Genomic DNA, 11,756 nt, shown 5'->3' on the forward strand with positions numbered 1-11,756 from the left:
TTTTTTTTATATGAAATTAATGAATGTGTCGTAAACACTATGAAAGGATTTATGCCCTGAAAAGGTTTATTTTCTCCACTAAAAAATAAAAAAAAGAGAAAGAACTTAAACCGTCACACTACACTAGGAGTTGTTTTGACAAAAGACATCAGCTTTTTCGTCAGGACTATGTTAGTAGGGGTTTTCCTCCTTATTCAACTCTTTAACCAATAATTTAGTAATTGAAACAAAGCGATCCATCCTGATACATATTGAGGGCTCATTAAAAACGTTCTCAATAAAGGATTCACAAGGAGATATGGGAATAATGGATTAATTGAAAAACCTTTACCAGTTGAGCTAAGACAGAAGCAAATTATTAAAACCTTAATCTCCTGCAGGTAATAGCTTCATGAATGATAACTCCAACAATTAATATTGATTGATGTCATATCTATATATCTCTCAGCTCTCCTCACTCTTCGTCATTAGTAATTCGAGACATGAGTGAGCCAATAAGAGAGAGTGATATATTCGACGGTCAGACAACCTTCTACATGAAGTACGTGGGTATCTGGAAAATTGTGAATACTTACCGTACCTCTGGCAAGATGAGCCTCGTATTCAGGCTCGAGTGGTACCTAACTCTTCTCCTTTCAGTACCTTTTCAGGTCCTCCAAGTTATAAGTCCTTCCTATATCGATGTGGATTTGGAAAAAGCGACTATTCTCATACTTAATACTGTATCCTTCCTCCACATGGTTGCTAAACACGGTACCTTCTGGTGGAACATCAAAGGACACGCCGAGCTCTTCAGGCTCATGACGAAAGATCTACTCACCAGCATCCCTCAGTACAAAGCAGCAGAAGCGAAGAAGATATATCAGGATGCCACGAAGAGATGTAATTTTTACTGTAGAATGATAGTGACAATTACATATTCCGTATGGAGCTTGTGGACTTTCAACCCAACCGTGAAATCAGATTACATACAGTTCCATACAGGAAACATGAAGGATGTAACGACAGGACCGAAGAAGATACTCGGCGGTTGGTACCCTCTGCCGTTCTCTCAGAGTCCTTGGACTGAGATAATTTACTTTTACGAGGCTATATTGCTCCTCTGGTGTGCTGTCATTGTTTCTATTTTCGACACCGTAGTCACACAGGAAGTTATGGGGCTCTATGCTCACCTAAGCGTCCTCAATTTCCACATTTCTACTTTAAAGAAAGAGGAAATTATTTTCCACAGTAAAAGGGAAGTACATACTGAACAAGAGGCTGAAGACCTCATGCATAAAGAATTCGTAGCCATCATACGAGATCATCAGTATCTTCTCAGGTATAAAAAAAAAAAATTAATTATTACTTTACCTTTGAAAATAAATTGATGATATTCAAGTAATTTTATTTTTTTGCAGATGTGGGAAAATAATAAAAGAATGCTACAACACTTACATTACTGCCTTGCTATTAGCAGGTGGAAATTTGATGATTATTACTGTGTTCCAGTTCTTTTATGTGAGTTTGATTTTATTTTCAAAATATCATTAATTTATAATGAATAAATAAAATATATATATATATTTTTTAAATTACCACTCCTTAGTAATATTAATGGTATTTAAAACAAACGAAAAATGATTTTTTTTTTTTTTTTACCGAATATTTGAAACAGGAAAAATACCTCTTTGTAAATCAATTATTATGTCTATTAGTTTGATTTGGTATTTAATGGATTGTTGCTTTTCAGAATGATAGGAGTTCCACTATATTTTATTTTTAAAAAAATTATTTAAAATAATTTTTCATTAACAAAAAAATAAACTTTTAAAAAACGCTAATTACTACGAAGCATTGGTCGGTAACAGTACTTCATTGAAAAATCGTTAAAGTTTTTTTTTATAATAAAGTTTAAAAAATAATATAATTTTAGGACACAAGGAATCTGAATAAAAAATGAGAGTTTTGATTTTGCTATATTTCAGTAAGTAGTCAGCCAAAATATACTATGATACGGCACTAAAAGCTTAAAAGTTACTTATATCAGTTTTTAACCTCGAAAAATAGTTCAATAGTTCATTATTCTTTTAGTGTCTCCATTAGATAGATACATTAAAACAATGATACAATATAGAAAATAAAGAAATTTTCACATACAATACAAGGGCAAGACACATTGAGGGGGTCACTGATTTGGACAAAATATTTTTTGGTTAATCTACAAAATGCATTGGAGGTCGAAAAATAACGACTTTTCCATTTTTTTTTTAACTGCATTTACAAAAGACAAATATATGAATTTTTTAACATGAAATCAGAGAAAAATACTCTTGAGTTATTTTAATGAGCTTGGGGTAAGTTTAAGAAACGGTAGTTAGTAGTAGGCAAAACATTTGTTAGAGGGAAATGATTTACACTTCAAATACATTTTCGTACGGATCATAACAGCAAATGGTTTACCGTATTTTCCATTACATAACTTTGTCTTAAAAAATTGTTTTAATCATAAATAATTATAATATCTATGGAGCGTGGAAGCATGTAATGAGGCATTTGTTCAATTAAGTATAGTTTAGTGAGCTGGGCTTTATCTCAAATTTTTGGCTATCCATGTCACATTTCATATAATAAATTTTGAATAGATAGATTACAGACTTCACTAATTTGGGAGCTATGAAAATCAAATTGATGAAATGAGTTTTAGCCAGGCTTTTTTTTTCAAAAAATAGACCCCTTCGTGGCTCTATCGTTAGTTATTACAATTATTATTATTTGTCTTCTATGTAAAATACTAACTACACAATATCTTACTTAAAATTTCAAATAAATAATATAGTTCAATAACACTTTTTTTTTGCCAAAAACTGTTTTCCTCGATGTAATAAAACACAATTTTTTGGCCCAAAAAAAGAGATAGTTCCAACAATTAAAGTTAAATAGTATCGTCGAAAAATTGTTTTTTTTTTCAACTGAAAATATAATTCTAATGTTACAGAAACAGTTGAGAAAATTGATCAGAAAGTTTTATTTCACATTTTCAGACGTTTTTTATAGTTTTCCGCAACTGTGACAAATAGGAGCTACATTATTTTCAATGGAAGTTCTTTAGTAGTATACATTTTACATGTATATCATACAAGTAAAAGCGAATCATGGTACAATGTATACTGTTCAGGATCGTCTGTAGTCGAGTTAGTTGAGGCGTATGTCCTTACAATTCGGAACTGCAGTGGCAACTGTTTGAATCCGGCCTGGAGGGTCGACTTTTATATATGAATTTTACTGTGGTAGACCCACGAAATGAAAAATTGCCCCCCACAGTGGTTAAAATAGCGAGGCACCTTGTAGATAACCCCTCCCCTTCTCTCACCCTCTCCCTCCGTATGTCAGAAATGGCCTGAAAGGGGGTCATTAAAAGCCTTAATTAAATAAACTATTTTAATTATAAGAGGATATTTAAAATTTGGAAATATATAAGAATTTATAATTCATAATTGTATTTTATTTATTAAAGAACTCCTTATTAGCTAAGTTGTAATTAATTATTTATTACTTCTTAGTGTTTTAAGATTAAACCTTTAGTTTATATAAAAATATTAAATATTAAAAAAAAAATTATATTTTTAACATTTTTAGGGAAAGAAAGACATTCCAACTACGATAAATTTTGTGTTCTATCTCTCTTACGGCGTCATGGAAATTTCTCTTCTCTGTTGGACGACTACTTTGCTGGAAACGGCTGTAAGTTTGCTTAGAAGCGTATTCGAAATACCAATATTGTTTTCGTTACTTTTACTTATTTATTTATTTTTTGTACAATACTTTCATAATCAGTAATATGTAAATAAATATTATAATCAATATTGATCATTCTCTGAAAGTAAGGAATTTTCAATTTTAAAATTGTCCGTAATGGTATAATACAAACAAAGAAAAAAATTGTTATAAATTTGTTAATAGAATATCTAAAGAACAGTAAAATTTTCCCTCCCTACTAACTTTAATTTTTGTGGCAATTTAGGTGTTTTAAAAATGAATGGAGTGAAAGAGAAAGGAGGCATGTGAGGGAAGGTAAAAACATATAATAAAGGAGAACATAATTCTAAAATAAGAAAGGTAAATGAGGAACAAAAATATAATGTGTTTGGTATATTAAATTTAAGTTAATCGACTAATAAATTGGCCTTAAATATTGAAATTAACTCATTTATGTGATTGTATACCATACATTTTTTTAGCTCCAGAACAAAACTGAGGGAACATTAAATAGGATAACACAATTAAGGTACAACTTATAAAGATAAATAAATTTTAGTTATTTCTTCTATGACCCCCAGGTAGCGACATTTATCCCTTTTGAAATATTGGCTTAAAATGGAAAGACTTTAAGATAGTTAAATCGAGCAATATTAAAAAAGCGCCTGAAATCGGAAACGGCGTGAAACCCTCCCCTACCGCCCTCCGTCGTTGCTTTACTAATCTGACTTTTGAAACAGACAATCATAGCGAGTAGGTTGGTCGATGTACGACATGCCACAAACTCACAAGAGACCATAACACAAAAAAAAAACTATCGTTCCAGGCCGGACCCGCCCCACAAGACCCAAGAACCTAGAAATTTTGAAATATTTGCTTAAAACAGGAAGAGGAGACTTTGAGATTAGTTAATCGAGCAATATTTAAAAAGCGCCTGAAATTGAAAAATGGCCCATATCGTTTTATCTTATTTTTGTTTCTGACTATATTGAGTCTAATTTATATAAAACTATGAATTTTACATTAAAAAATTTCTTTATTAATTTTTTATGTTCGTCACCTATATATAACAATAGGACTCAATATTGAAAATGTATTACGGCTAAAATTTTCAATACGTTTCTAACAATTACTGACTATGCATATTAAATTGAAATCAAGTGTGTGTTTCATTTATACTTACATTTTTCGTTCTGTAATTAGAGATAAACAAAGTATAAATCTTGCAAGTCATCAGGCCTTCTAATTATAATAAAATAATTATAACGTCCATGGATTTGGAAACAGATCCATTTTTATTTATTTTACGATTAACCAGTAGTTGGAAGGAAGCAATTTAGGTGCATTGAAGGAGTCAAAAACACCCACTTCTTTTTTTTTATACTTTAAAAGTTATGTGATGATTATAGGTGCTGTAGTGTTAAAATTGATTCTGTAGAATTTTTTTAGCAGGTTTTTTTGACATATTGACAGTGGTTCATGGGCGTAGGAAGGGGGCGCCGTCGCTCACCCCTAGATTTTTGAGTCCAAGAAAAAAAAAAAAAATAGTGAGCTTATTAGATAGGTGGTTTCTTTCTGTAGTCATGTTATAATTAGGAAGGTAATGAGAGGTGATGGTGTGATGGTTGCATCCAAAACATCAGAGATAATTGAAAAACTGCCTTATATTTTCATTGTGCAATTGGTAAACGTTATTGTTGACAATATAAATTTAGTTGTTTCATTTTCAATAATTTATTGTGATTATAGATAATAAAAATTTAAAAAGTAATGATTAAATTTTATGAAGTAGAAATAAAATGACGCGGGTACGCAGAATTAGATACCTTTCTTTTGCTCAACGTTTCAGAATAGAATATATATGTAAATAAAATGTACGTAGGTGTGTGTGTATTGGGCTGAGGCCTGCTTCCCCCCCCCCCTAGACGAAATCCTGCCTACGCCCATGCTGTGGTTTGAACTCGTGGTAAAATAGTAGGATTACTGTGTTTACTTTAAAACATTTGTGTAAAATCAAATATAGATTTTCGTATGTCTAATTTTAGAATGTCTTGTTGCGGGTTATGTCCCACCAATATAATTTCTTGATCCACCCAAGCTCACTGATAAATAACTTTACCCACCCTTCCCAAATTTTTGATATTATAAGTATTCAGAGTGTTGTTTATTCTTGACGATTTTGATCCTCTAAATTGTGGAAATATAACAGTAGTTATAACGATAAATACTATCTTGCAAGGGTTAGCAGACACTTTGTATTTTCATATCGTAATTACAACAGTCCACCCTGTTTTCGATTTCTTTCTTCAAATATAATTAGAAATTTTACGGAGTTTTAAAGGACTGAGGTGTAACACACTGTACTAGTAACATTGATGGGAATTACGGTGCCATTCCATGAATAATTATTTTAATGCGATGCGGATAGTTTCTGACACTTCTCTGGAATAATAAAGGAACAATTGTAGTTTTTTAAGCTGAATCAGTGATGTCTCGTACTCGACAGACGCAGTAGCGTAGCGTGAGCTTGAGCCGCTCGAGGCGGAGGAAATTTTTGCCGTCCTCTTGTTTAGGTATTGGAATTTAAAAGACTAAAATATAAAGTAATTCTAAAAACTTTTTTGCAAGAACAATCATATTTATCATGTATTTGTAGAGGTTACAAATATAATATTCATTAAATGAAATGGTTCAAATCTTGAGAAGAAATTATTTATTGTGATATTTTAACACCCCTGAAAGGATCAATTGAGAGAGGTCTTATCTTACTTTAGAAACATAAAAACGGGAAGAGGAGACTTAAGTTAAAAATCTAATTAAATCGAGAAACATTGAAAACGTGGCTAAAATCAGAAAATGGCATGAAGTCGGAACCTTTTCACCCTAGGGTAGCTTTTTTTTTTTTTTTAAGCTCCTATTTGAAGTTATAGTATGGTAGTTAACGTATGCTGTGTGTTAAGATTTTGTTTTTCTCTGAAACTAGGTTTCATTTTAAAATATGAATGTGGTGGTCAATGTTTTGAAGTATATAACCAGAGTTATATTGTGTGATATTGGTGATGGGGCAAACCAATGGTATGTGTTAAAGGGCTAAATCTACATGTATTTACAATATTAACAAGTGGTTATACTGCTACTTGTTGCCACCACACTGATGGAGGCGCTGGCTGCAATTTTTGGAACTGTGGGTTAGTTTGATGATTTAGTGAGTCTAGGAATTTAATTAATCCGGGACTGTTGGAACATCAAGTAGTTTGTAAAGAGCCGGTGGTTTCTCTTTCTATGTTGTAGCCTTGGAGATCTTCTGCAACATCGAATTTTGAAACTTTTGTAGATGGTTCTTTGTACCTTAGGTGAGGTAAATAAATAAGTGAGCGCCCTAGAGGAGCACTGGACGGATTACGTTTTTATAAATGCATAATTTTAACCAGAGTTTAAGGACCGATGATGTAAGGTAATTGTGTAGACGATAGGATTTCCTCCTGACCTTTTTCGTTTTCTGATATGAGCAGGTAAGAAACATTAGATGACGGTCCAGTTATATACCCAAATAAACTTTGGCTTTGGATAGGGAGTTTATTGAGTTTGTCAGTAAGGGAAGCCTTACTTTTCTTACCTACCAAACAGACATGGTTCATTGGTTAATGTACAATATGTCACAATTACTCAAGAGGAGATCACAACACCAAAAATTGCAGAACGGTATCGTTCCCTGTCCCTAAAATAGGATAAGTACTCCATACATATACAATACATGAAATGTACCTCTAAACTCCTTTTTTTCGTAATCTCCTTTATTTTTATATTCGGTTAATACATACAAGATATAAGTATATCAGTGAGATATTGCCTTTTATTGCTTTTGGCATTAAAAGGTTAAATGACGGAGTGCTAGGGGTTTGCTCCACCTCTGTCGTGGGTTGGCAGATTTCAGTACGTTCTAAACTTTTTTTTTTCTGAACTCCAATTTAGTGACGGTCTTATATCATCTTTGAACTATTTATTAAAAACCGGAAGAAGAGACATTTTGTTAAAATATTAGTTAAATCGAGCAATACTGAAATAGTGGCTGAAAATCGATAGTGACTCTTTTTAAAAATAGGAAGGTTCCTTACTAAAAAATTAAAATGTAATAACAATAGTTAGGGAACAATATAAAAAAAAAAAATTTCAAAGTCGTTTTTAAACAAAAGGTTTCTCTATAAAAGCTGAAAAAAATCTTTATTACAGAGCACCAACATCGCCTTTTCCATCTACAGCAGTGATTGGTACACTTGCCACAAGAAGCTGAGGAACACAGGCCAAATGATAATGCTCCGATCAGAGAAACCTCTTTCACTCGCAGGGTTCAAGGTTTACCACGTCAATTTGGAAACACTAATGAACGTAAGTACTTAATATTTGTTTAAGGAAGGAATTGGTTTTGTATTGATTATAATTGTTCCATGCTGCAATCTGTAATTTTGATTTTAGATTATGCAGTTCACTTACTCATCTTCAGCCCTGATGTCAAGAATGGTTGAATAGAGAATGGTATCATTTACCTTTTAACTCACAGTTTTGATGTTTTACTTTTAAATAAGACTCTTTGTAATCATTGAAATGTGTACACTAATTAATTCCAAGTTGCTCGAGAATTTTACTAAAAAAACAATAGCTGCTATTAATCAAGATGCATTACTTCACATAATTTATTTCGTTACGTTTTTAGTTTATTATCTGTATTGGATTGTAATTTAAAACCATTTTAATGTTTCAGCTTTTAAAAAAAATTGAAAATATACTTTGTGAATATTCAGATAAACTGGTTTTAATTGTAGACTTAGTTTTGACCGTCTAAGAACAGACCAAGGTGTTGTTGGGAATACAACACTAAAGCAGAACTGTGAGGTTGATAAAGGAAACATTTTTGTGCCACACCAACATATATATTTCCTCACATTGTGTGATATCATTCCAACATCATTTACATTAATTAACAATTTCAGCGGAGTCAATATTTTTCCAAAATTAATTTTTAAAAAAGAAGAAATTGGTTGATTTAAGGAGAAAATGGACAGTTCTAAAGTTTGAAGTTTACTGAAATCATTTCTAACTCCCTGTAGTAGAAACAAACAATCCCCACCATGAGACTGTTGGGAAAATTAAAGAGCATTAACCTAGCCTGAGACCCTTCATCACTAAGAGTGTTAATATAGTATGTTTACATTACATTACTATAATTCTTTCAGAGCGGGTCATTAAAATGATTATGGTAAAGTTGTATATCAGGATATGATGGCCATCCACTCTAATCATGTAACTATTTTTGCTACTCTATTTATACTGATATTTAATGGTATAGTTCAAGTTAACATATAACTCGTTATTATGTGTAAAATTAAGACTTTTTATTCTTATGTAAATAATTAATATAAATCACACTGACTTCACTAAAAAAACTTTTTAATTCAATTCGCTGAGTATCTCGATGTTGTTATAAATAGAGTTTTCATATAGTTATGAATGATTTTATGTTAAGCAGAGACTTTAATCCAATTTCAGAGTCCATCATTCAGAAATCATAAGATTCCTTTATAAAATTTTTAAGCAACTTTAATTTGACTTTTAGATATTTTTTTGTAATGAAGTCATAATACATTAGTAAGTAAAATATAATAAGTTCTTAGCTTTAATTATGAGTCATAAATTTGGCTTTAGAGTTAATTGTTTAAAAAATTAGGATTTTTTTCCCAATATACTTTATAAGAACTTTATTTTAAATTTTATGAAAGACAATTAGTGAGTCATTATTTTAAATGGTTAAAACTTTTAACAATATTATATCTATATAACTGGTTACTTAATACAACAAATATTTTAAACTCGATCTTTAGAAAGTACAACTAGGATTTAAATTATTCTACTAGTTATATGTATTAAATAGTATTTAATTAAATATATTAAATAGATTTATTGAAATATTTTTAAGAGCGTTTTAAAAACCTTAAATTATTATTTAAAATAAGTCAATAGATTCAATAAATATTTTTAAATTAAAAGAGTTAAGTATTGAAATAATATACGAGATAAATTAAGTTAATTTTAAGATTAAGGTTTCATAAGCAAAATTAATTGCCAATATTTACTTGATGATTATAAAATGTTGATAGAAACTAGTTAAATTTAATTAAATTAGATCAATGATTATATAAAACTAATTTTAAATAACAATTAGGTATAATAATTAAATATAGTTACTGTAAGATAGTAGGCCCAGGTTCAAGCCTGTCTGAAGCCAAAAAAGTTATTTTAATAAATCTCTTTATAATTATTTATATAAGTACTGATATAGCTCATAAACTAGGAATAGGATTTAAGAATTAGATCAATATTAAGTTAGTAATAGTGGGGACCATCTTTTGGTGTGTGTTGGTCTGGAGGATGTTGAGCGAGATGCGGACTAACAAAGAGGAAGAGCCAAATTGTATTGGGCTGCGAAAGGGAAAATGGCAAAATAGCTGACTTCCTGTGGCATAGGAAAAAAAAAAAAAAAAAAAAAGTTAGTAGTAGTACCTAGTATTTTAATCCATAACACAGCAGGTGGGTCAGTCGGAACTATAGCTGTATTTATTTTTCTTACATTTCACAGATCTAATAATTTATAATATAATAATTTATTGATCAAATAATTTATTTCTTTTATATTTCATAATTCAGTTTCATGCATATAAATAAATAAGTGTAATAACAAATGAAATTTTTTTTTTCGTACCCTCCTGTAAAGATTTTAATGGGTATTTGGTACGTACATATAGGAGGTATGCTATATGTATAGCTGGGTGTGAAGGATACCTTGGATTGCATTTTGGCATTATAAGGTTAGGTGAGGGGCCCAATGAAGGTTGTAAACTTGGTTGGCTTACACTAGTGGATTATTAGAACGGGGTACAAATGAAAATATATTCAGCATATAATATGATATAAAAATTAGACAAATAATGTTACCGGGTCTGACAAACACACCGGGGTTAAAAATGGCATTTGATTTAATAAAATTTTGTTATAGTTACACATAGGTCATTACCTCAAGAGTCAATTACATGATGGTGAATATAGTGTTATATTTTATATTATCATTACTATAATTTTATAGTAACAATTAATATTTGTTTATAATGTTCATTAATTATTATAATTGATTTTTATTTACTGGAAATGTTTCATAAGAGAGCAAGTAAGGGAGTATTGATTTTATAAACTAGTTCATTTTTATAATAAAAAAAAAAAATTAAATTCATTACATATTTGATTCTTCTTAACTTTTTAGATTTATTTTAATTTAGTAGAAATATTAATAATTAGTTAAAAATTCACAACTATATTTAAAACAATATATGACAGTTTTAAGCTAGATACATTGCTAACTTTAATATTTTATAAAATCATGGTGTTTGTTAGAGCTTTTTTCTTGTGAATGATAATGCACTGTGTGTAAATCACTAAAGTGTGTAGTCCTAGTTATAATTATAATTTTCACATACACTTTACATGTTTATAAATGATTGTATAATTTAATAATAAGTAGGTATTTTAGATTGTCTAGATGTTAGAGATATAGTTCATTCTTTTCTATGGTGTTATAAGTTTGAAAAGTTATCACGAACATTCAAACGTAGATTTCTTAGTTCATAGAAAGTATTTAAGTTTGAATTAAAATAAGTTTAGAATTTTAGATTTATTATTATTCATTGTTACAACTTTATTAGCATTGAAACTGCCACTTATTAATAAGGTCACTGAAAATTCAATTAGGGGAACGAACAATGGAAGTGGGTAGAAGAAATGTGGATCCCTATTTGAAAGGAACTTGGTTCTATTCTCTGATGTAATAGTGAATATTATGAGTTTACTTGTCATTTTCAAAAAAATGATTTTGACAGACCAGTTGTGTACTTTTTGGACAGTTGTGGGACTTTTCTATTTAAAAAAAAATTAACAATCAAAAATAAATTATCGCAATGATAATTTAAATTAAT

The 11,756-nt window shown here is 30.1% G+C and overlaps 1 protein-coding gene across 1 annotated transcript; it reads left to right on the top strand.

The window, feature by feature from the left end:
• Positions 1–482: 482 nt before the first annotated feature.
• LOC106691850 (odorant receptor 4-like) lies at positions 483–9,462 on the top strand. Its single transcript, XM_014437748.3, has 5 exons — positions 483–1,321; positions 1,401–1,500; positions 3,619–3,723; positions 7,969–8,124; positions 8,212–9,462. Exons 1-5 carry the CDS (start codon positions 483–485, stop codon positions 8,263–8,265), a joined length of 1,254 nt encoding a protein of 417 aa, XP_014293234.3. The 3' UTR covers positions 8,266–9,462.
• The last annotated feature ends 2,294 nt before the right edge of the window (positions 9,463–11,756 follow it).

The sequence above is a fragment of the Halyomorpha halys genome, unplaced genomic scaffold, assembly GCF_000696795.3.
Source record: "Halyomorpha halys isolate HHAL.00 unplaced genomic scaffold, Hhal_1.1 Scaffold3735.1, whole genome shotgun sequence".
NCBI lineage: Eukaryota > Metazoa > Arthropoda > Insecta > Hemiptera > Pentatomidae > Halyomorpha > Halyomorpha halys.